We start from the raw sequence: 22,793 nt of genomic DNA, 5'->3' as shown, positions 1-22,793 counted from the left end.
CAGCACAGATGACAGCAAAGATCTGACACAGTGGCTGTTATTATACAACAACAAGATGATATTTTTCAGCTTCTTTCCAACATGTGATCCATTTGATGGGCACTGGAGCAGTTTCTTTCAGGACAGCATAAGTTCTGTCACTTTCATCTGGCCCCCCTCCCCTCTTTTTTTTTGCAGCCCACAGGCATCTACAGCCACGGCCAACATCATTAAACCTACAACCATCAAGATAAGACTCAATTACTGTGCGCCTCTGCATTGGCATCCAAAATCAATATTCGACTAAAAAAAAGGGTTGGGGGGGGGGCATCTAATAGTCTGATGAGCATGCAGCCAACACAGGAGAGACTGAAGACAAATAAAACCAACAAGGTTTCCAGAACATTCACACTGGCTTCACACCTTAGATAATGGATCAGTTGCATCATGCATGTTCACTTTGAGCAGGCAGCTTCACTGCAAGCATGACTAAGCCTTCAGAGAGGTAGGAAAATAAGAAATCACCTCTGTTTGTTCATGCAATGGGAAATATCTTCAGTGACTGACCTTGTGTTAAACCAGTGTGTGTGTGCAAGTTAAATATAATGCATGTGAAAACCAGATCTTGTTCATGTAAAAGTCACTTTTATTAACATTATGAAAAGGCGAGAAAAGATAGTAGAACAGAACATAGAAAAGCTTCACTCATAACATGAATCAAGTGAAAAACCTTTTTATTCGTTAATGTAATTTTAGGTCTGTTTTTGTTCTTTTATATTCATTCATCTAAATTGTGGATTCTTTGGTTTGGCTGATTTATTACAAGTCATCTGTGATCAGGATGCGATATGTTCACTTAAAAAAAAAAAGTATAGCCTAATTACACTCTTTTTTATCTATTCAAACACAGACACACCAGTTATAAGGGCAGTCAGCTGAAGTGGCACTTTTTGTACTGTCCCTAAGGAGGATGATCTTTTTATTTGCTGAATTGCTGCTGACTGTCGAGTGTTTGCCTCATTTCCTGTCACCTTTCTTTCTACACCGATGATACTGCATGTCAACAAGATGAGACTAAAATCAACAGCAAAACTCAGATAGTACAATTACTGCACAATCCATGTGCCCCATGCTTTCACTGGGTCACATGTGTCTTTGTTGCTAATATGCACACTTCTGTCTACTGGAAATAAAAGTAATAGTTGTTGAAAAGATGTTGGTAATAGTTTTGTAGTGTTTTTAGAGTTTTTGAGTTTGAAAGTTTGAAAGGATTAAGTTTAGTTCATCCTAGTTCAGTGAGATTTTTAATTTAAATGATGTGCTAATAAATAGAAAAAATAAAAGTCTACATTATAAGACTTTGGCATTCAAACAGTGTTTTTCACTGCCAGTGGGGGAGAACACAGAGGCCGCTCTCTTCATCAGCTGAAGAGCATTTACTTATTGATTTACTGATAAATATCCAAAAATGTGATGTGTTAATATTGATTTCAGGTAATATCAAATTTTTTATATAATCAGATTATTAGTTATGGTGCTACTGTTAATTCCTTCATGTTTTAATCTCCTGGTGATGTTGCAGGTATTGAAGGATGGCAGTGGTTTTACACATGAGTGTTGATGGGAGTGACTGAGAGTTTGAGAAAGTTCAGTGTGAGGTTACACGAGGTCACAAACAACTAGTGAAGAGTTCAGCTCTGGGGTGGATCTGCCCAAAAATGTATTTTTATATTTCTACGTATTTTTTTTTTTTTTCATGGTTTTCTTCTAGGAAAGAAGAAATCATGCCAAATCTTCTCAGCGTCGGTCTTTTTCCTCTCTGTGTGTTGACTTTAGAGATGAATAAGGAAGAAAATACAGTAGTTAGCACGGTTATGACTTTCCATATACACACACACACGTACTGTACTAATGGACCAAGTGGTGTTGAAGAGGCCAGTGAGGGAAAACAAGGATTGGTGCCAAGTGTGCATGTGTGTGAGTCACACTAAGAGCCCGTGCACGGCTTGACTTCCTGACCGGGCCTCCACCCGAGTCCTCCACACACATAATGGCGATTACAGGGTTCTTCTGGGACCACAAGGTGAAAGCAACAACACTCATGGCTCATTAGAAAATAAGAGGGAGGCATCAATGAAACAGGACCCACAAAGCTGTTAGTGCGATGGCTGTGTAATCGTTGCTAATGGAGTTCCTGCTAATATAAACACCCAGTGGGAGTGCTTCTTCTTTTTCTTTTTTTTTGAGAGCAACTTTGGGTCCCTCCTTCTATCGGTGTATCACTTAATGATATCTCTAGCCTCACGCCCTTAGTTCTTTTACTCCCGTCCTTGGACAACAATTATGTGCTTGAAAAGGAGTGGCTGTTATTTTTAATGTAGCATCAGCTCTCTCACCCCTTTTTATTTTTATTTTTTTAGAAAGCAAACACAAACACAATATTGCACTCGGCAGCAGCCAGTCTCACCCCAGGGCAATGTATTAGCTGCTGAAGTGGCTATTTAGAGTGAAAGTAAATGAGTCGAGGGATGACAGGTGAGCCGAGCGTTTGGAGTTTGCAGCAGCCAAGGACACTTCCCTGTCATCCGCCCCTTACTCACTCTTTGTTTTATTAAATAGAGAGAGGTGGAGTTTTTTTTTCTTTTTTTTTTTTACCATAATCTGTTTTCCCTCCGTCTACCTGAGGGGAGGGACGTCCTGCTGTGGCCGTGTCTTTCCCTCCCTCCCCCCCCACCACCTCTCCCCCGTCTTTCTCGCTCTTTCCGCCTCTCATCTCTCATACCTTTTCCACCTGCTGGTGCAGAGACTGTAGGTAGAAACTGATATGAGCCTTGAAAAGCCTATGTGTTGGAAAGGTGCACTGCATTACCAAACATGCACACACACACACACACACACACACACACACACACACACGCACACACGCCTCCCCTGCTGTGCACCAAGTTGAGCCGTCAGGTAGACCGTGCATGGATAAAACTAGGTGGGGAGCAGAGAAGACACACTGTCAGAAAAACTATAAAAGCATCAAAGCAAACTGTCTGAGGAAGGAAAAAGTAAGAAAAGCAAGTTAACCCATGCACTTCTGTTACAAAAAGACAAAAAGTTTTTTTTCTTCTCCTTTTCTTCTTCTTTTCTTGTTGAGAATCATTGCTTCATAACCTCACTTGGCCCAAAGTTGTTTGGCAGAGTTTTCATGGAGGAAGTCTTTGACTTGTAGTTCATATGTCTGTCACCATGCATTGTGGAATACAGTGGAAATGTACTGCTGTTCTTTGACAGCGCTCTGTGAAAAGCAGGAGTTTCTGTTTCCAACGCACTTGAATCATTTTATTACTGTGAAAGTAAATGGGAGGGGGAAAAAAAGAAAGTTAACTCAGATATTTGTGGGGGACCTGGCCTAGATTCCTGGTTTTTTTAAAGATATTTTTAAAAAGTGATGATGTTTGCTATGAAGTATATTTTAGAACTTTTTTTCTATGGTGTACAGTGCATTCAGAAAGTATTCAGACCCGTTCTCTTTTTGTTGTGTTGTGTTTTGAGCTGGTCATGTCACTTAGCTGTATATTTGTATTTATGTGAATACCGATCCATTATAGTATATCAGCATACTCTACCTACTCTAACAACAAATACTATTTACAAACAATATGTAAAAATTATTTGAAAAATGACTATGTACAGTAATCCCGTAATATATTACGGGATTACTGTACATAGTTACCACCACTTTTATTCTATTTTATCTGCATACAATTAACACAATGACAGATAATTTTGAACAAAGATTTTTTTGTCTTTTGTGAACAGAAGCTTCACAGTCAATCTGCAATAGAGTTTTTGTGTTTCCTGTAGGATTTCTTTAAGCAGTGGCAGAACAAAAGAAACTCAATCTTTTTTTCTTTTTTTTTTATATCGGCCGCCTTTACAAGTATCAAATACTTTGAAATAAGGCCAGTATCGGCCCGATCCCGATACCTGGTATGGGTACTCGTCCATCCCTAATTTCAATCTACAGTATATTAGCATGAATGCAGATAACAAGAAACAAATACGGTGTGGCACTCTTTCCTATAAATGCCCTCCATCTAACCTCCACAGGGTAAAACTATAGCCCCAGTGCTCTGCTACAGATTCAGCAGACCTCAGCCTTTCCCCTTCCCATGCCTCACTGATGCATCCTCCCACAGAGCCATGAGCACTGCTGCATGCTGCACGCTGCATGCTCCAACCACAGCACCAACCTTGGCCTACAGGTTATTGCCTGTGATTTCCCAAAGGGTTGTTTGCACTTTCCTCAAAACTACCATCATGCCTCTATTTCTTTCATCCCCAGACCAGTGCCAGTCCTGTGAGCTCCTGGAGAGCTGCTGCAGCTCCGTCTTTGTTCCCTCCCCATCTTATTGTGGAGGAGGGTTTTTTTTAATGTCCTTGGACCCTGTCAGCCATGTTGCTCTGGGTATTACCTCCTGGTATCGGCTCCCAATGGAAACTGGTCCCAGACGAGCGCCTAGACAAAGATTGACTCGGGGACCATTATAGATTGTCCCAAGATGGAGGAGATCATCTAACCCAGCTCTGGATGACATTGATCTTGCTGGATCTGTCTGGATTTTTATGCTGTTATATCACCACCACTGTACATCCCATTCCTCCTTTGTGTCCCGAGGAAGCAATTTCTGGTCCTCTATATTTGTAGCTTTCACTGTTTGGTTCAACTCGAGGTACAAAATAGCAGAAACTGGAACATCCCATTGAACCACACCTCTCTGTTCTTTTAAATGGTGGCTAATGGATCCCATCCCATCACTAATTACCCCCAGCAGAGCTTTTGATATTTCACGGTCTAAGTCAGGGTATAGGGTATGAGGTTATCTGTTTTAATAACCTGATCAGATTTCTCTGGGCAGCCATATTGAATATCCTCGAGGAACATATTTCATATGTGCTCAGAGTCCATATCTGTTACATCATCTTGACTGCTGTAGCGAGATATTAGAAATCCATACACTCAAAATATGATGTATGGCTCGGCAGCGGTGGAATTGACCGAGGCCTTGGCGTGCCGCAGTACGTTCCCTTTTCTGGGGGAGGAGAAAAGATCCACTGGCTGAAGAAATTAAGAATAATTTGCACATTCAGTATAGAAGAAAAGGTCAGACCCATAAGGCAGCTTAAAAAAGAGGCTATTACTCTTGATGACGACTGATAGCATGTATTCATGGGCTGCATATGGCAGCCACTTAGCCGCCATATGCAGCCGCTTCATGGCACGGCAAAAGGCAATTTGGCCAGATTTTCACCATGTATGTGTCACCATATTTTCACGGTTGGATGGATTTTTTCTCATTTCTTATTACCATCATTTAAACAAATCAGCTGAGACCACATAACTGTCATAGAGGGGGAAGGTAATGTCGTGCAAAAGCAACGTTTTGGGAACATCCACAGTCTTAACTTCCTCTGCTGTGCCTCTGGCTGTTTGGTTTGATTTTTATAACAGTGCCTGGTCCACGTGTAACCAGGAGGATGTAATTTCCCACAGTTTGAAAAATTCATTGTCAGTCAGGTTGAGAGAGAGAATAATAGTGAATGACAAGAGGAATCCTGATTAAAAGAGAGCAGTATAAAAAATAAGACTGGTGTAGGAAAGGCTGTAGTAAGAAATTATTAAATAAAAGTATTCAGCATGATTATATTTAATACTCCAGATGCAAAAGGAGGTGTTAAAAATAAAAGACAAGTTTCCTGATACTCGCCTTCCATTGTCTTAGAGCCACTATATTCCTTTGTTCCTGTCAGACAGTACTCTCCATATTAACACAGAGCTCCCTGTGTGAACGCTCTGACACTTGTGTGGTCGTAACATCAGATGAAACCAACTGCAGCACTCTGCACACTTTGACTACAAGTGCATAATGGGGGGAGGAGGAAGAGGGCTTTTAGATAGCGAGATTAGAGAATGTAATGTGGTTGTAGAAGAATCATTGGCAGGTGCACACATGCGTAAACTCCTAAAGCTGCTTGGTCAAAAATAACTCAACAAATGCGCATGATTTTGGTAACTCAGTGCTGCGTCAAAAAGAGACCCAGTGGGTTTTCTTCGGCATGTCGGATTTGTCTTTTTTAAAGCTCATAAGAAATGTGTTTTAAAAATAAAACATATGACCTAAAATCTGGCTTAAAAAAAGTTTTTTTGTTACTTACTCCTGCATCAAGAAATGTTGTTCTTGATTTATTTAAATCAAAATTATAATATATTACTATAAAATGATGAAACTCATGTTCTTTCACCTATGGTTTTATTGGTAAAACCATAAAACATCAAATTGACTGCCTCATGGCTGTTCATTAATTATGACAAAGACCTGGGAAAACTGATTCTCCTTCTTGTGTGAGGTTCTCCACATAGTAAGGGCAACATATGGAAATCTGGGAACTAAATCCTTACCAAGAAATTTCTTCACAATTGTCTTTAGGAACGTGTGTAATATCATGTCTTAAAATGTTGAAATTCAACTCCCGTGGGAAACCCCCTAAAAAACTACTCAAAGTTGGGGTACCCGTAACTGGATTTGTGAACATTCCGTAATGTTAAATTTGGCCTTAAGTAACTTGTGAGGGGTCAAACTAGGGGTTTTTCATGATTCTGAGTTGATCGCAAACATTAGTTTTACGCCCAAAACACTCCTCGGTGGAGAAAAAAACAGCCACACCCACTTTTCCTGTTCATCGGAACCCCCATCACCACCAATAGAATGTATTACAGAGAAGCCATTCCTTATCATTGCAGAGGCTGTGTTACATAATACTACTAAATACTCAATATAATATAACTTTTATTCCACCCTTTTTTTTATAGGACATTATACACACCCTCCAGGATTTTATGATGTCACGATTTCAACTATTAATGCAAATTCAATCATGAATTCTTTGGCCTTGCCACTGCAACTTTTCAGCAAATTTGCTATCATAGACCGCTGTGGCTAGCTGTTTTCAGCTGTGGCCACAGTTAAGTTAAGTATTTCCATTACGTTTTTTTTGCACGTCTGTGTTTTTATTACTAGTTATTGTTTTCATATAACATTAAGTTTTATGCGGATCGGGAGCGAGAGAGAAGGAAAGACATCAGGTGCACACCAGATTTCACATACCAGTAAAAACGGAAACATACACATAGCGCGCGCGCACGCGCACACACACACACACACACACACTTCTTACTATTGGGTACATGCAGCTACATTAAAAGGTTGCTTTCTTCTTCTTTTTAATCATTGCCATGGTAAATCGGCCTAAGTATTGTTTAGTGGTAGTTGTAGTTGGTTAGCATTAAAAGTGAAGAATTTTGGAGTTAGCTAGTGCTAGACATGTTGAAGCCATTTACAACCTTCGATCATTGACAGACATACTACTTTTTACACCTGATATGTGTTATCTACATCTTTTTTTAAGAACTTGAAATATGTCATGTCATTGCGTTGATAACATGCATAAGAAACTTAAAAATTGTGGTAACACTTTATTTGATCTCTATAATGCATTATTATCATACTTATGAGTTATAATGCAGTTATAGCACTGTATAACTATAGTTATAAACACTCATAAATGATCATACTGCTTTATAACAATAATCATAACACACTATAAAGCATTTTATCATGACTAATAAGGTCAGGTATTATAATACGTTATAATTTTTAGTAACTCGCTGACAATGCCCACATTTATAATGCATTATAAATATAGTTATAATGTGTTACAATTGGCTTATAGTCGTGTATAACTATCATAATAAACACTCATAAATGATCATAAGGCTTTATAACAATAAGCATAACACATTATAGAGCATTATAACTCTATTATAATACTTGACCTTAAGCCATTATAAAATGCTCTATAATGTGTTATGCTAAATGTTATAAAGCCTTATGATCATTTATGAGTATTTATAATGATGGTTATACACGTTTATAAGCAAATTATAACACATTATAACTATATTTATAATGTATTATCGATGTGGGCATTGTCAGTGAGTTACTAACAATTATAACGTATTATAATACCTGATCTTATAAGTCACAATAAAATGCTTTATAGTGTGTTACGATTATTGTTATAAAGTATTATGATCATTTATGAATGTTTATAATTATAGTACAATGCTATAACCAAATTATAACTCATTAGTATGGTTATAATGCATTATAGAGATAGGAGTCAAAGTCTTACCAAAATGGTTAATAGTTGGCTAACAGTAAATAATATGGTTAGTTAGCCAACTCCTATGTGCGACTGACGACCATCTGACCATTTTATTTTCCTAAATGCTAGCTGACTGCTCCATTAGCTATCAAACTAGGATAACATGGTGTAGGCCTATTGTCTTCATGAGGATTTTTGCAGTTAGGTTTAGGCGGTGATCTACTATACTCAATAGAATACATTAGAGATACAGTAAGCTATTCCTGCATGACAGAGGTTTTCTTTAATGTCACAAAAAACTTCTACTATTACTACTGAATACTTAATATAACTTATATTCTACCTTTTTGCATTGTTGGACATTAATCTAGCACACACGTCAATCTCATGTCAAAAACCTGGGGGAGATCTGTCCTGCGATACACTTTTATATGGCCTTTAAGAAAAATATTATGTTAATAATGACCCACCAATATAGCATTCACATTACTCACATTACAAATCCCATAATACACTACAACAGCTACCGTACAGTCATGACCAAGCAATAGGACCAAGCTGGAATGAACAAGTTTGTGACACACTGCAACATCTTTTTCCATTCTTCAAAAACGACCTCTTAGAGCCTGGATGCTGGATGGAGATTGATGCTCAGTGTGTGTGCAGATTAACATGATCATGTTTGCAATCAATGTAGCACCACTGTGTATTTTTTGTGCTTTTCCTATCTTCATTTCGAACAAACTTGTTTCAGTTGTTGCTGGTATGTGAAATCTGGTGCATGTCCACTGTCTTTTCTCTCTCGCTGCTTGCTACCGATCTGCATAATAAATAACATTTATAATAACTTTTTTAATAAATTTAGCGACACCACAAAATCGTGGAGGGTCTGTATAAATAGAAAAAAGGGTAGAATAAAAATTATATTATATTGAGTATTTAGTAGTATTATGTAAGACAACCTCTGCAATGATAAGGAATGGCTTCTCTGTAATGCATTCTATTGGTGGTAGTGGGGGTTCCAATGAACAAGAAAAGTGGGTGTGGCTGTTTTTTTCTCCACCAAGGAGTGTTTTGGGCGTAAAACTAATGTTTGCGATCAACTCAGAATCATGAAAAACCCCTAGTTTGACCCCTCACAAGTTACTTAAGGCCAAATTTAACATTACGGAATGTTCAAAAATCCAGTTACGGGTACCCCAACTTTGAGTAGTTTTTTAGGGGGTTTCCCACGGGAGTTGAATTTCAACATTTTAAGACATGATATTACACACGTTCCTAAAGACAATTGTGAAGAAATTTCTTGGTAAGGATTTAGTTCCCAGATTGGTCAAATGTCTGCTAAAATGCCCTTACTAACATTGGTTTTGATCTTAGAAAAAGAAAACAAAAACAAGATTCAAAAGTTAGGATTATCAATATTTTCAGCAAGATAATGTGGGACTGAGAGTTTCAGTTGAACCTTTGTCCCAACTGTCATCTGTCTGTCTTCAAGCTTTTAATTTTAGGCTTGTTTAGCTCTTCTTTTATGTTGAAAGATGTATTAATGTAAATTTAATACACTTCTTCATCTGTGTACCCATAGATCCCATATCCATATACAGTATGTGTGCGTTTGCATGTCCACAGTTTGAGCAAAGTGTGTGTAAAATGAGTGCGAGACTGGGTTACTTCAGTGTTTTACTGCCCGTCCCAAGACAGACATTTATGAGGGCCGTCCAGTAACTGCTGCATATGCCATCCTAATCTGTTTCCCCCGCTGTGCCAGGTGTGCAGGCAGCAGGCACTTCTGCAAGGACACTGAACTATGTGGAAACTGCACTCAAGGCAAAGCTAGGGGACAGAGGCGGTATAAATCCTCCCGTAATTATGTCGTAAACCGAGATGGGACAGTAAAGCTTTGTTTTGATGTTGATGTGTGGTGCGACAGCCCGACCTCACACAAACAGGCTTCCTCTACCTGCCCATTGGTCGCTGTATTTACGCTCCTTGTTGCTGCATATGGAGGTGATTGAATGTTGGGAATGTGAATGCTAAGTGATGGATTGGTCCTTAGAAGACTCTGTCAGCCATCCATGCTGTCTAACCATCTGGTGCATGAGAGACTGTTAGTGTTTAGACCGTTACCCATCATTTAAGAAAATATAACCACTGTGTTATTTTAGCTTGTTTCAAATCCAAGTTTCACCAAAGAACCAAAAAGGCAATGACCGTAGCTCAGTATCTGTAATTATACGAATATCTTTGAGCTGACTGTGTGAAAAAGGATCCAGCCAGAGATTTCTCCCACTCTTTGATGACTGATCTGTATCAACATCCTCTGATTCTGTTACATTGGCTCTAATTCACTGTTGGTCTGTACAAATGCCTCTCTGACTGAAAACGGCTGCGTTTCACACGTTTGTTAGGACGGCTCAGCAATAATCTAATATTCACCTGAAAATCGGACAGATCTATCTCTGGACTTTTCAGAGAAACCAATCATCTTTTCATCCCGCCTGCTTTCAGGAGCTGTAAGCAGCGGGGCCATCTTGTTTGCGCTTCCTCCACGCTGACCCGTTGTCATATCTCCCGCTGCACTGAGGGAGATAAAGCCATAAAATGTGTTCGTCCCCGGCCTGATAGATCTCCAGCTCTGAGATCACCACTTGTGTGTCTGTGTATATTGGAGGTTGTGAGATACTTTGGGCTCTTTTGCTGATTATCTCTGTGAGATTGTGTCTCTTTATTTTGCTGTCATGCCTGGCGAAGTGGCCGGAGAGCTTCCCAGTGTGAACATCAGGGACCACAGGAACACGGAGCTCTGTGTTGTTGGGTTTCCTCAGGTTATTTGACACATCTGGAACAAATGGCCACACTCCTCTGTGAGATAATGCTTTTAGCTCCATCTGTTCAAGGCTCAGTCTTTTTGGCTGATGTGTGGTGCTGCAAACACGCACATATGCATTTTCAAACAAAGAGGTAACAGTTTGTTTCTCACACAGTCCTTTGAATACTTGTGTCCTTCATGCTTCCACTAGTGTGCAGCCTTATTTTCCACTTGTATTCAGACTGAGTCTGTGGGAAGAGACAGTCACACTGATAAAAAGTGAAGCATCCTCTTGAAATATAATCCACTGAACCCTGAAGCCAGGCTGTTTGTAGGTCACTTTGAAACCTTGAATGCACCGGTGTCAAACATTTTAATATATTGAGACTTTGTCAGTTTGATACCACTTTGCCTCATTGGGCCGATTATTTGGATATAATCACATTTTTATCTATTCGACACATTTCTCATCTATTTGTGATGCAGCAAAAGAGACAGTTAATTGAAAGACGCAAATACAGATATTTAGGATTATATTTGATAATTAATATATTTAATACATCACTATGTATTGTTGTAGATGTATGTGTTAGTGTGTAAAAGATAAATGTTAGAAAAATATATGTGGTTACAACTTAAATTTAGTAACAAAATAATGAAATAAGATAATGAAACTTGTCCATTGTATACTGTATGTGTAATAGTATAGTATTATACAATATAAGATAACATATAATATATTTAATGTTGTATGTTTTTAGTATGTGGCGTGTGTGTGTGTGTGTGTGTGTGTGTGTGTGTGTGTGTGTGTGTGTGTATTTATATATGTTCTTCTTTTATGTGAACATAATATGGGACTGTACAAGGTACACTGGAATGTAAGATGTAATTTGGAAGGAAAAGGGGTAGATAATAAGTATTCACTTCAGCCTACTCATTTTTGGACATGTTTATGTTATTCAAAGAGATATACTGTACTTTCCAACATGTTATTGATTGAGACCATTTAACCTTTTGTTTTGTTTCATTTTCACACGTCTATTTTTTATTTTATTTTATTTTTATACATGTCTGCAATACATTTTTTTCAAATAAAATATTTGATTAAATCATTACAACAACAACAACAGCACAGTATGTGGTCTGTACAACAACAGAGTTAACATTACATCATACAAGTTATATTTAGTGATAAAAACATCTGGCAGATGATTATGATAAAGAAAATCACTGATATACATTTTGCAGATGCTGATATTTTCCAGATCAATGATATAATCTACATGTTAAGTGCAAGTAATGATAAAGTTTCATTGAAAAAATAATCTAATCCCTAAATCAAAATTTTTTTTTTCATTGTGTTGTTAACACATACAAAATAAGAGAAAACCCAAGAAAACCATCACTGTCAGTATCAGTGCAGACAAACCTACACATACAGTCGACTGCACAGCATCATGGATGAGTCACACTAACACTCTTGACCTCACACAACTCAGCTGAACCTGCACAAACCCAGAATCCAGGATGTAGAGGCTGAGTGAACGTGGTCTGGACTCTGTGGAGGAGAGTCATGGTTCCAGTGACACTGTAGAAAGACAGAGTACCTGCCCTGTGATCCAGGTACACTCCTATTCTGGAGGACTTGGGGCCTGCGATGGAGGTAACTTTACTGTTATGTCTGAATACAAAATGACAACTGTAGCAGTTTAATGACCAGGATTTGTCATTGTATCCAAGTCTACAGTCACCTGAGGTCCCTGTTCTCTTGATGTTCTTGTAGGCAACGGCTATAAAAACATCACCACTCCACTTCACCTCCCAGTAACAACGTCCTGTCAGACCCTCTGTACTCAGGACCTGCTCCATGTCAGTGAATCTCTCTGGATGACTTGGATATGACTGGTTCTTACTCATCGAAGTTACTTTTCTGTTCCTGTCACTTAATGACAAACATGTGTTTGCTGTGTTTGAATCCAAAATGATTTGTTTTGAATATCTCAAGAACTCAGCTCTGGTCTGAGGTTCTCTTTGCAGCTGTAAAACTTCCACTCCAGTAATTTTCACTGAGACCTTTGACCCCTCCTCATTGAAAACAGCCTGCAGTTTATCTCTGGCATCTGACACTGCTGCTGTCACTTCCTTAAAATACATCTGAGATTGTTGAGTGATGCTAAGTAAATCTGTTGCTTCACCCAGAGTTGACAGAGAGGGGTAGTTGTTTAGAAAATGGAGGTGGTCCTCTGTGATTGACAGCTGCTCCAGACCAGAGTCTTTCCTCCTCAGCTCAGTGATCTCCTGCTGCAGCTTCTCCTCCAGCTCTTTGACTCGACTGACTTCAGTTTCCTGTTGAGATCTGATCTGCTGCTTCACCTCAGACCTTCTTTTCTCAATGAGTTGGATCAAGTGGGTGAAGGTCTTCTCACTGTTACTAACAGCTTCATCAGCAGAGAGATTGATGGTCTCCACCTCCTGTTGAAGCACCTTCACATCTTTCTCTCTGTCCTGGATTCTCTGTTGGATCTTTTGACGACTCAGCCCGAGCTCCTTCTGTTTCTCAGCCCTTTCTGCTACAGCTGAGACTGTGTCGTGGCCTTTGTGTTCATCCATGGAGCAGAGATAACAGATACACTGCTGATCAGTGCGGCAGAAAATCTTCATCACCTCATTATGACGAGGACAGATGTTCTCCAGAAGTTTTGAAGACGCTTGGACCAGCGTGTGTTTCTTCAGTGGAGCTACGTCGTAGTGAGGCTGAAGGTGCTGCTCACAGTAAGAGGCCATACACATGAGACAGGACTTGAAGGCTTTCAGCTTCCTCCCAGTGCAGAAGTCACAGGCCACGTCTCCAGGTCCAGCGTAGGAGTGATCAGGTGAAGCAGCTTTCAGTCCTACCTTCTTCAGTTCCTCCACTAACTCTGCTAACATGGTGTTTTTCACCAGGGCTGGCCTCGGTGTGAAGCTCTGTCTGCACTGAGGGCAGCTGCTTGTGTTCTTCTGATCATCTTCGCCCCAGTAGTTTTTAATACAGCTCATACAGTAGCTGTGTCCACAGGGAATAGTCACCGGCTCCTTTAGAAGATCCAGACAGATCGAACAGCTCCGCTTTTCTCGATCCAGCTGATTCATTTGCTGCGCCATTTCTCCTCTACAACTGCCGTCAAAGTCAATAAGTTTCACTTTCCGTTTCCAGAGAAAAGCTGTTATCTGAGCCACACCAGCTCTGACACGTCACTTGTTTCCACCCCTGTGTAAAGAGGTGTGTCTGTGAGAGGGGAGGGAACAGTGAACAGGCTGAACTCTGATAGCAGGAGGAGGAGGGAGAGGTCGTCAGGCTGGTTTGTGTCAGGAAGAGGAGCAGTGAGTCAGAATATCGTCTCTACAGATGGAGCCTGTGTAACTATCATAAAGCAGCTGGTGATTGACTGAAACTCAGAGATCAGACAGGAAACCAAGTAAAATTTCAAAATAAAAGTCTTTAATGAAGCCTGAGCTCAGACATGTTGTGGTGGAATCTAACTTGATACGACATGTGCTCTTATTTTGAAAGCAGTTCATACGAGGTAACTGGAAGTGTCATGGAGAGTAGGCAGCTTCACATTGGGTTAGCTGAATGTTCAATGTTGTGACACCAGGTATGGAGGTTAACAAGAATTAACCTTCTGCTGGAATCATTCACGTTTACCACGACACATGTGATGTCAGTCAGTGAAGTAAATAAAACAGATGAAGAGCAGGAAACGGGAAACAAACCAGGAGCAGCAAGTAGACCAAAGTGCAGATGAATGACAGGACAAAGACAACATCTGTTTATCACTAAAGAAACTTTGATCAGCTTTGTGCTGACATTTTATTGGTTTTATAGTTTTCAGTACCACTCACTTCACTTTCTAAGCAACAGAATATCAATATAGTGATTAAATATGTTAACGAAAAGTTTTCTCAGTTACACCCATTGACATTTGATTAATATTTCTCTAATTCTGAGTGTTTTTGAGAAGATGTGAAGCTCAGTTCTTCCTAAAGTGTGGTTGGCGACTGCCTGTAAAGCTTTGTATACTTAACATTTTATTTCTGAATGATTGTTGTGGAACATTTAAAAGTTGTGTAATAAATCTGAAAGTGAAACAGACTCTTGAAACCTTTTCTTCAACTATTCTCATTAGTTATACTGTCAATATTCAGTCAAATAAGTAGTCACCTCCTCCAAAGTTTATTTAAGTCCCATCATCAATCTCTTCATGAGCTCATATTTGACCCAAACATCTTCAAAAGTGACTGATGGAAAAGAAATGTATTCAAGCAAATGATTTTTGTCCGTGATTTTTTTTTATATATATATAAAGAATGAGACATTTGCTGTTCAAATGTTGACTGTTAAATTATTATTTATTATTATTTGTATAATGTTGTACAAGTAACACTTCAATACACACTTTTAAAGATTATACTTTAAAATGTGAAATATCTTTCTTCTACAGATTTTAAATCACAACTTTGATAATCATGACATTGTGTTTTTTTTCTTTTTTAGCTCATACATTCACCTAATAAAAACTTAAATATGAAAAAAATCATTGTTAGACATTTTGCACATGCTGATATTTTCCATATCCAGAATCTACATATTAAATGCAAATAATTATAATGTTTCATTGAACAAAATAACCTAATCCCTAAATAGAAAATAAAATAGGAAGCATTATTTTTTTAATTTCACAAGTTCATTGTGTTTTTGAAACAAACGAAACAAGAGAAAACCCAAGAAAAAAACATCACTGTCTGTATCAGTGCAGACAAACCTACACATACAGTCGACTGCACAGCATCATGGATGAATCACACTAAACACTCGTGTTTACTTGAGCTCACACAACTCAGCTGTGTCTCCAGCACTGAAAGAAATCCAGAGTCCAGGATGTAGAGGCTGAGTGAACGTGGTCTGGACTCTGTGGAGGAGAGTCATGGTGTCAGTGACGCTGTAGAAAGACAGAGTACCTGCCCTGTGATCCAGGTACACTCCTATTCTGGAGGACTCAGGGCCTGAGATGGAGGTAGCATTACTGTTATGTCTGAATTGATAACCACCACTGTAGCAGTATAATGACCAGGATTTGTCATTTTGCCCAAATCCACATTCATCCCTAGTCCCTGTTCTCTTGATGTTCTTGTAGGCAACTGCTATATAAACGTCACCACTCCACTTCACCTCCCAGTAACAACGTCCTGTCAGACCCTCTGTACTCAGGACCTGCCACCTTTCAATGAATCTGTCTGGATGACTTGGATATGGCTGGTTCACACCCATCACATTTACTTTTCTGTTCCTGTCACTCAATGACAAACATGTGTTTGCTGTGTTTGAATCCAAAATGATTTGTTTTGAATATCTCAAGAACTCAGCTCTGGTCTGAGGTTCTCTCTGCAGCTGTAAAACTTCCACTTCAGTAATTTTCACTGAGACCTTTGACCCCTCCTCATTGAGAACAGCCTGCAGTTTATCTCTGGCCTCTGACACTGCTGCTGTCACTTCCTTAAAATACATCTGAGATTGAGTGATGCTGAGTAAATCTTTTGCTTCACCCAGATGTGACAGAGAGGGGTAGTTGTTTAGAAAATGGAGGTAGTCCTCTGTGATTGACAGCTGCTCCAGACCAGAGTCTTTCCTCCTCAGCTCAGTGATCTCCTGCTGCAGCTTCTCCTCCAGCTCTTTGACTCGACTCACTTCAGTTTCCTGTTGAGATCTGATCTGCTGCTTCACCTCAGACCTTCTTTTCTCAATGAGTTGGATCAAGTGGGTGAAGGTCTTCTCACTGTTACTAACAGCTTCATCAGCAGAGAGATTGATGGTCTCCACCTCCTGTTGAAGCACCTTCACATCTTTCTCTCTGTCTTGGATTCTCTGTTGGATCTTTTGACGACTCAGCCCGAGCTCCTTCTGTTTCTCAGCCCTTTCTGCTACAGCTGAGACTGTGTCGTGGCCTTTGTGTTCATCCATGGAGCAGAGAATACAGATACACTGCTGATCAGTGCGGCAGAAAATCTTCATCACCTCATTATGGCGAGGGCAGATGTTCTCCAGAAGTTTTGAAGATGCTTCGACCAGCGTGTGTTTCTTCAGTGGAGCTACGTCGTAGTGAGGCTGAAGGTGCTGCTCACAGTAAGAGGCCATACACATGAGACAGGACTTGAAGGCTTTCAGCTTCCTCCCAGTGCAGAAGTCACAGGCCACGTCTCCAGGTCCAGCATAGGAGTGATCAGGTGAAGCAGCTTTCAGTCCTACCTTCTTCAGTTCCTCCACTAACTCTGCTAACATGGTGTTTTTCATCAGGGCTGGCCTCGGTGTGAAGCTCTGTCTGCACTGAGGGCAGCTGCATGTGTTCTTCTGATCATCTTCACCCCAGTAGTTTTTAATACAGCTCATACAGTAGCTGTGTCCACAGGGAATAGTCACCGGCTCCTTTAGAAGATCCAGACAGATTGAACAGCTCCATTTTTCTCGATACAGCTGAAACATTTGCTGTGCCATTTCTCCTCTACAACCACCGTCAAAGTCAATAAGTTTCACTTTATGTTTCCAAAGAAAAGCTGTTATCTGAGCCACACCAGCTCTGACACGTCACTTGTTCCCACCCCTGTGTAAAGAGGTGTGTCTGTGAGAGGGGAGGGAACAGTGAACAGGCTGAACTCTGGTAGCAGGAGGAGGAGGGAGAGGTCGTCAGGCTGGTTTGTGTCAGGAAGAGGAGCAGTGAGTCAGAATATCGTCTCTACAGATGGAGCCTGTGTAACTATCATAAAGCAGCTGGTGATTGACTGAAACTCAGAGATCAGACAGGAAACCAAGTAAAATTTCAAAATAAAAGTCTGTAATGAAGACTGAGCACAGATATGTTGTGGTGGAATCTAACTTGATACGACATGTGCTCTTATTTTGAAAGCAGTTCATACGAGGTAACTGGAAGTGTCATGGAGAGTAGGCAGCTTCACATTGGGTTAGCTGAATGTTCAATGTTGTGACACCAGGTATGGAGGTTAACAAGAATTAACCTTCTGCTGGAATCATTCACGTTTACCACGACACATGTGATGTCAGTCAGTGAAGTAAATAAAACAGATGAAGAGCAGGAAACAGGAAACAAACCAGGAGTAGCAAGTAGACCAAAGTGCAGATGAATGACAGGACAAAGACAACATCTGTTTGTCACTAAAGAAACTTTGATCAGCTTTGTGCTGACATTTTATTGGTTTTATAGTTTTCAGTACCACTCACTTCACTCTCTTAGCAACAGAATATCAATATAGTGATTAAATATGTTAACGAAAAGTTTTCTCAGTTACACCCATTGACATTTGATTAATATTTCTCTAATTCTGAGTGTTTTTAAGAAGATGTGAAGCTCAGTTCTTCTTAAAGTGTGGTTGGCGACTGCCTGTAAAGCTTTGTATAATTCACATTTTATTTCTGCATGATTGTTGTGGAACATTTAAAAGTTGTGTAATAAATCTGAAAGTGAAACAGACTGTTGAAACCTTTTCTTCAACTATTCTCATTAGTTATACTGTCAATATTCAGTCAATAAGTCGTCACCTCCTCCAATGTTTCTTTAATTCCCATCATCAGTCTCCTCATGAGCTCATCTTGGACCCAAACATCTTCAAAAGTGAACTGATGGAAAAGAAACGTTATTAAAGCAATTTTTTTTAATATATATATGAGGAATGAGACATTTGCTATTCAAATGATGACTGTTAAATTATTATTATTTTATTTGTATAATGTTGAACAAATAACAACACTTCAATACACACTTTTAAAGATTATGTGATCTTTGTTCCACAGATTTTAATTGACAATTTGGATAATCATGACATTGTGTTTTTTTTCCTTCTTTTTTTAATCTCATACATTCACCTAATAAAAACATCAATATGAAAAAAGATCATTGTTAGACATTGTACACATGCTGATATTTTCCATATCCATAATATAATCTACATATTAAATGCAAGTGATGATAATATTTCATTGAACAAAATGACCTACGGTAATCCCTAAATAGAAAATACAAAAGGAAGTATTATTTTTTTAATTTCACAAGTTCATAGTGTTGTTGAAACAAACAAAACGAGAGAAAACCCAAGAAAAACCATCACTGTCGGTATCAGTGCAGACAAACCTACAGTCGACTGCAGCATCATGGATGAATCACACTAAACACTCCTGTTTACTTGAGCTCACACAACTCAGCTGTGTGTCCAGCAGAACCTAAAGGAAGCCAGAATCCAGGATGTAGAGGCTGAGTGAACGTGGTCTGGACTCTGTGGAGGAGAGTCATGGTTTCAGTGACGCTGTAGAAAGACAGAGTACCTGCCCTGTGATCCAGGTACACTCCTATTCTGGACAACGGAGGGCCTGAGATGGAGGTAACTTTACTGTTATGTCTAAATTTATAACCATCACTGGAGCAGTATAATGACCAGGATTTGTCATTGTTTCCAAATCCACATTCATGAATTGTACCTGTCCTCTTGATGTTCTTGTAGGCAACTGCTATATGAACTCCACCACTCCACTTCACCTCCCAGTAACAACGTCCTGTCAGACCCTCTGTACTCAGAACCTGCCACCTTCCAATGAATCTGTCTGGATGACTTGGATATGACTGGTCCACACTCATGAAAGTTACTTTTCTGTTCCTGTCACTCAATGACAAACGTGTGTTTGCTGTGTTTGAATCCAAAATGATTTGTTTTGAAAATCTCAAGAACTCATCTCTGGTCTGAGGTTCTCTCTGCAGCTCTGAAACTTCCACTCTAGTAATTTTCACTGTGACCTTTGACCCCTCCTCATTGAGAACAGTCTGCAGTTTATCTCTGGCCTCTGACACTGCTGCCGTCACTTCCTTAAAATACGTCTGAGATTGTTGAGTGATGCTGAGTAAATCTGTTTCTTCACCCAGAGTTGACAGAGAGGGGTAGTTGTTTAGAAAATGGAGGTAGTCCTCTGTGATTGACAGCTGCTCCAGACCAGAGTCTTTCCTCCTCAGCTCAGTGATCTCCTGCTGCAGCTTCTCCTCCAGCTCTTTGACTCGACTCACTTCAGTTTCCTGTTGAGATCTGATCTGCTGCTTCACCTCAGACCTTCTTTTCTCAATGAGTTGGATCAAGTGGGTGAAGGTCTTCTCACTGTTATTAACAGCTTCATCAGCAGAGAGATTGATGGCATCCACCTCCTGTTGAAGCACCTTCACGTCTTTCTCTCTGTCCTGGATTCTCTGTTGGATGTTTTGACGACTCAGCCCGAGCTCCTTCTGTTTCTCAGCCCTTTCTGCTACAGCTGAGACTGTGTCGTGGCCTTTGTGTTCATCCATGGAGCAGAGATAACAGATACACTGCTGATCAGTGCGGCAGAAAATCTTCATCACCTCATTATGGCGAGGACAGATGTTCTCCAGAAGTTTTGAAGACGGTTCAACCAGCGTGTGTTTCTTCAGTGGAGCTACGTCGTAGTGAGGCTGAAGGTGCTGCTCACAGTAAGAGGCCATACACACCAGACAGGACTTGAAGGCTTTCAGCTTCCTCCCAGTGCAGAAGTCACAGGCCACGTCTCCAGGTCCAGCGTAGGAGTGATCAGGTGAAGCAGCTTTCAGTCCTACGTTCTTCAGTTCCTCCACAAACTCTGCTAACATGGTGTTTTTCACCAGGGCTGGCCTTGGTGTGAAGCTCTGTCTGCACTGAGGGCAGCTGCATGTGTTGTTCTGATCATCTTCACCCCAGTAGTTTTTAATACAGCTCATACAGTAGCTGTGTCCACAGGGAATAGTCACCGGCTCCTTTAGAAGATCCAGACAGATTGAACAGCTCCGCTTGTCTCGATCCAGCTGAAACATTTGCTGCGCCATTTCTCCTCTACAACCGCCGTCAAAGTCAATAAATTTCACTCTGGATTACCCAGAAAAGTTGTTCTCTAAGCCACACCAGCTCTGACACGTCAGCCGTTTCCAGTTACAAGGTTCAAAGTTCATTTATTGACAGTCACTCTAATCAAACATGCTCTCACATGAAGCACCATAAAGTGACAGTAAACAGAGGAGCAGTGACAGGGCGAGGCCTACAATCCAAAGAACATGGTCCCCGCTACTTTGCCTTTTTCACCAGATAAAAGCCAAATCTCTGTGCCCAAACAGTTCTATTTTTGTTTCATCTGACCACAGGCCAGATGACCAGAAGATATAGCCATACAACTTGCACTCTTCAGGACAGCTATTAGTCCTTGGATTGTTTTCAACATCTTGCTTGATCTTTGTGACTAGCCGAGGTCACACTACTGACTTTCGATCCTTTGAGGGTTTCCACTATGTGAAATTTTTGGTACTTCTTGAAATTTTTGGTACTTCTTCATGATACTTTGCACCGTTGACACCGGCACCTATTTGTATCTTCCTTTTTGGCCTGTGCTCTTAATGGCAAGTGTTGCGTTGACATGAAAATGACTGAAATGTCACAAGCAAGTCGACTTTTATTGTCAGAAAACTGGTCAAAAAAACCCAGAAACACTGAAAATAAGTTTAAACACAAACATCCTATGGCTATATCTTGGTATCACTGGGGTACAGTATGAATAATTTTGGACATGGATTTTGGATTTTTTTTTCAACGTTTATAGCCTGACAAGCCAGACTATATCATTAAAATGTATAGTCTGGCAACGACCGGTAGACCTCGGCTCAATCCAGGGGGAGGGATGAAGGCTGTCTTTCAAACTGCCTCTGCACGCAATAGGGTAGCGCTCATGGATGTATTGGTAGCGCTACGACTAATCAGAGCAAAGAGCAGGATGACGTTAGCCTGACAAGCCAATTAAAATGTATGTCGTCATTGCGTTAAGCCTGCCCAACTACTCTCTAAACAGATAGAGCGCTGTGATTGGTGAAAACAAACGGTGTTCGAGACTCAAAAAGTTCCTATGGCTCGTTTCTAGACCCACCTACGGAGCAAATATATTTGCTGCCGCTAGGGTGCGGCTAGATTTCTAGGCTACAACGTTTAACCTTTAACAGTGAAATTTTACCTAAATAAAATGGTCATAGCTCCAGACCTTTCTCCATATCCTATTTATGTCAAAAGAGTTTAAAAAATACTAATCTGTGACTGAAAAAAATAGGAAATTCCTTGTATTTGACAGAGGTATGAATAATTTGGGGCTTAAGTGTATATACATGGAGCCTGTGTACAGTAACTGTCATAAACCAGGTGGTGATTGACTTGAAGTCAGGGATCAGAAATTCATAATATTTCGTCACATTCTGAGTGTTTTTGAGAAGATGTCAATCTGAGTTCATCCTAAAGTGTAATCGGCGATGCCTGCAAGCTTTGTGTAATTCCCATTTTGTTCCAGCATTATTCCTGTTTTGACAATTTAATATAAGTTTATTTTAAATGAGAATAAACACTCTGTAAGTGATGGCACTGACTGCTTTATTTACTTTCTCGTAGCCCACTCTGTCAACTGAGCAAAGCTCCAACATTATCATTTCTTTGCATTGTGACTGAAAAACAGTATTTTAAATGGATACAATTTTGTGCCTGGTTGTTTCTTCAGCAGTGAAAGCCTGTGTTTTCTTTGGATTTCTCCTAAATTATTGGGTACCATGTATGTACATAGTTGACAGTGTTGCAGAGTCCGTTTTGATGGACATGGCTGCGAGGCATGGTGGGAGAGGAGATGAGCAAGAGAAAAGGAAGCAGTGGGAGTATTAAGTGCATTAAAAAATGGTAAAATTCTTCA

General features: G+C 40.0%; 3 protein-coding genes and 1 long non-coding RNA gene across 5 annotated transcripts in view; 1 reads left to right on the top strand and 3 right to left on the bottom strand.

Moving 5' to 3' along the window:
• LOC146974090 (uncharacterized) overlaps positions 1-22,793 on the top strand; it is a 47,760-nt gene that overhangs the window by 11,129 nt on the left and 13,838 nt on the right. The gene's annotated exons all lie outside the window — the stretch shown is intronic.
• Positions 10,701-14,627, bottom strand: LOC146974093 (tripartite motif-containing protein 16-like). Its single transcript, XM_085798874.1, has 3 exons — positions 12,482-14,627; positions 11,193-11,253; positions 10,701-11,035 (listed from the first exon to the last, which is right to left on the bottom strand). The coding sequence occupies exons 1-3, from the start codon at positions 14,144-14,146 to the stop codon at positions 10,701-10,703; spliced, it is 2,061 nt and encodes a 686-aa protein (XP_085655000.1). The 5' UTR covers positions 14,147-14,627.
• LOC146974092 (tripartite motif-containing protein 16-like) lies at positions 12,366-17,543 on the bottom strand. Of its 2 annotated transcripts, none has more exons than XR_015037589.1 (2): positions 15,808-17,543; positions 12,366-12,434 (listed from the first exon to the last, which is right to left on the bottom strand). XR_015037589.1 is itself a non-coding variant. In XM_085797190.1 (2 exons), exon 1 carries the CDS (start codon positions 17,532-17,534, stop codon positions 15,864-15,866), a length of 1,671 nt encoding a protein of 556 aa, XP_085653316.1. In that variant the 5' UTR covers positions 17,535-17,543; the 3' UTR covers positions 12,395-12,482; positions 15,856-15,863. The 2 variants fall into 2 exon arrangements, 1 of the variants encoding a protein (XP_085653316.1); XM_085797190.1 differs by having other exon boundaries at positions 12,395-12,482; positions 15,856-17,543.
• Positions 19,069-21,014, bottom strand: LOC146974091 (tripartite motif-containing protein 16-like). Its single transcript, XM_085797175.1, has one exon. It carries the CDS (start codon positions 20,905-20,907, stop codon positions 19,231-19,233), a length of 1,677 nt encoding a protein of 558 aa, XP_085653301.1. The 5' UTR covers positions 20,908-21,014; the 3' UTR covers positions 19,069-19,230.

The sequence above is a fragment of the Trachurus japonicus genome, chromosome 14, assembly GCF_045865225.1.
Source record: "Trachurus japonicus isolate A0001 chromosome 14, Traja_1.0".
NCBI classification, from domain to species: Eukaryota; Metazoa; Chordata; class Actinopteri; order Carangiformes; family Carangidae; genus Trachurus; species Trachurus japonicus.
This window is presented reverse-complemented; position numbering and strand designations above follow the sequence as displayed.

What these genes read in the sequence shown, in the direction of transcription:
- LOC146974093 (XM_085798874.1), bottom strand. Translation starts at nt 14,146, where the DNA reads ATGGCGCAGCAAATGAATCAGCTGGATCGAGAAAAGCGGAGCTGTTCG. An exon ending in AGTTGTGTGAGGTCAAGAGT is followed by an intron (nt 11,254 to 12,481) that starts GTTAGTGTGACT and finishes CTCTTCCCACAG; the next exon opens with ACTCAGTCTGAATACAAGTG. An exon ending in TGGAAGCATGAAGGACACAA is followed by an intron (nt 11,036 to 11,192) that starts GTATTCAAAGGA and finishes CATTTGTTCCAG; the next exon opens with ATGTGTCAAATAACCTGAGG.
- LOC146974092 (XM_085797190.1), bottom strand. Translation starts at nt 17,534, where the DNA reads ATGGCACAGCAAATGTTTCAGCTGTATCGAGAAAAATGGAGCTGTTCA.
- LOC146974091 (XM_085797175.1), bottom strand. Translation starts at nt 20,907, where the DNA reads ATGGCGCAGCAAATGTTTCAGCTGGATCGAGACAAGCGGAGCTGTTCA.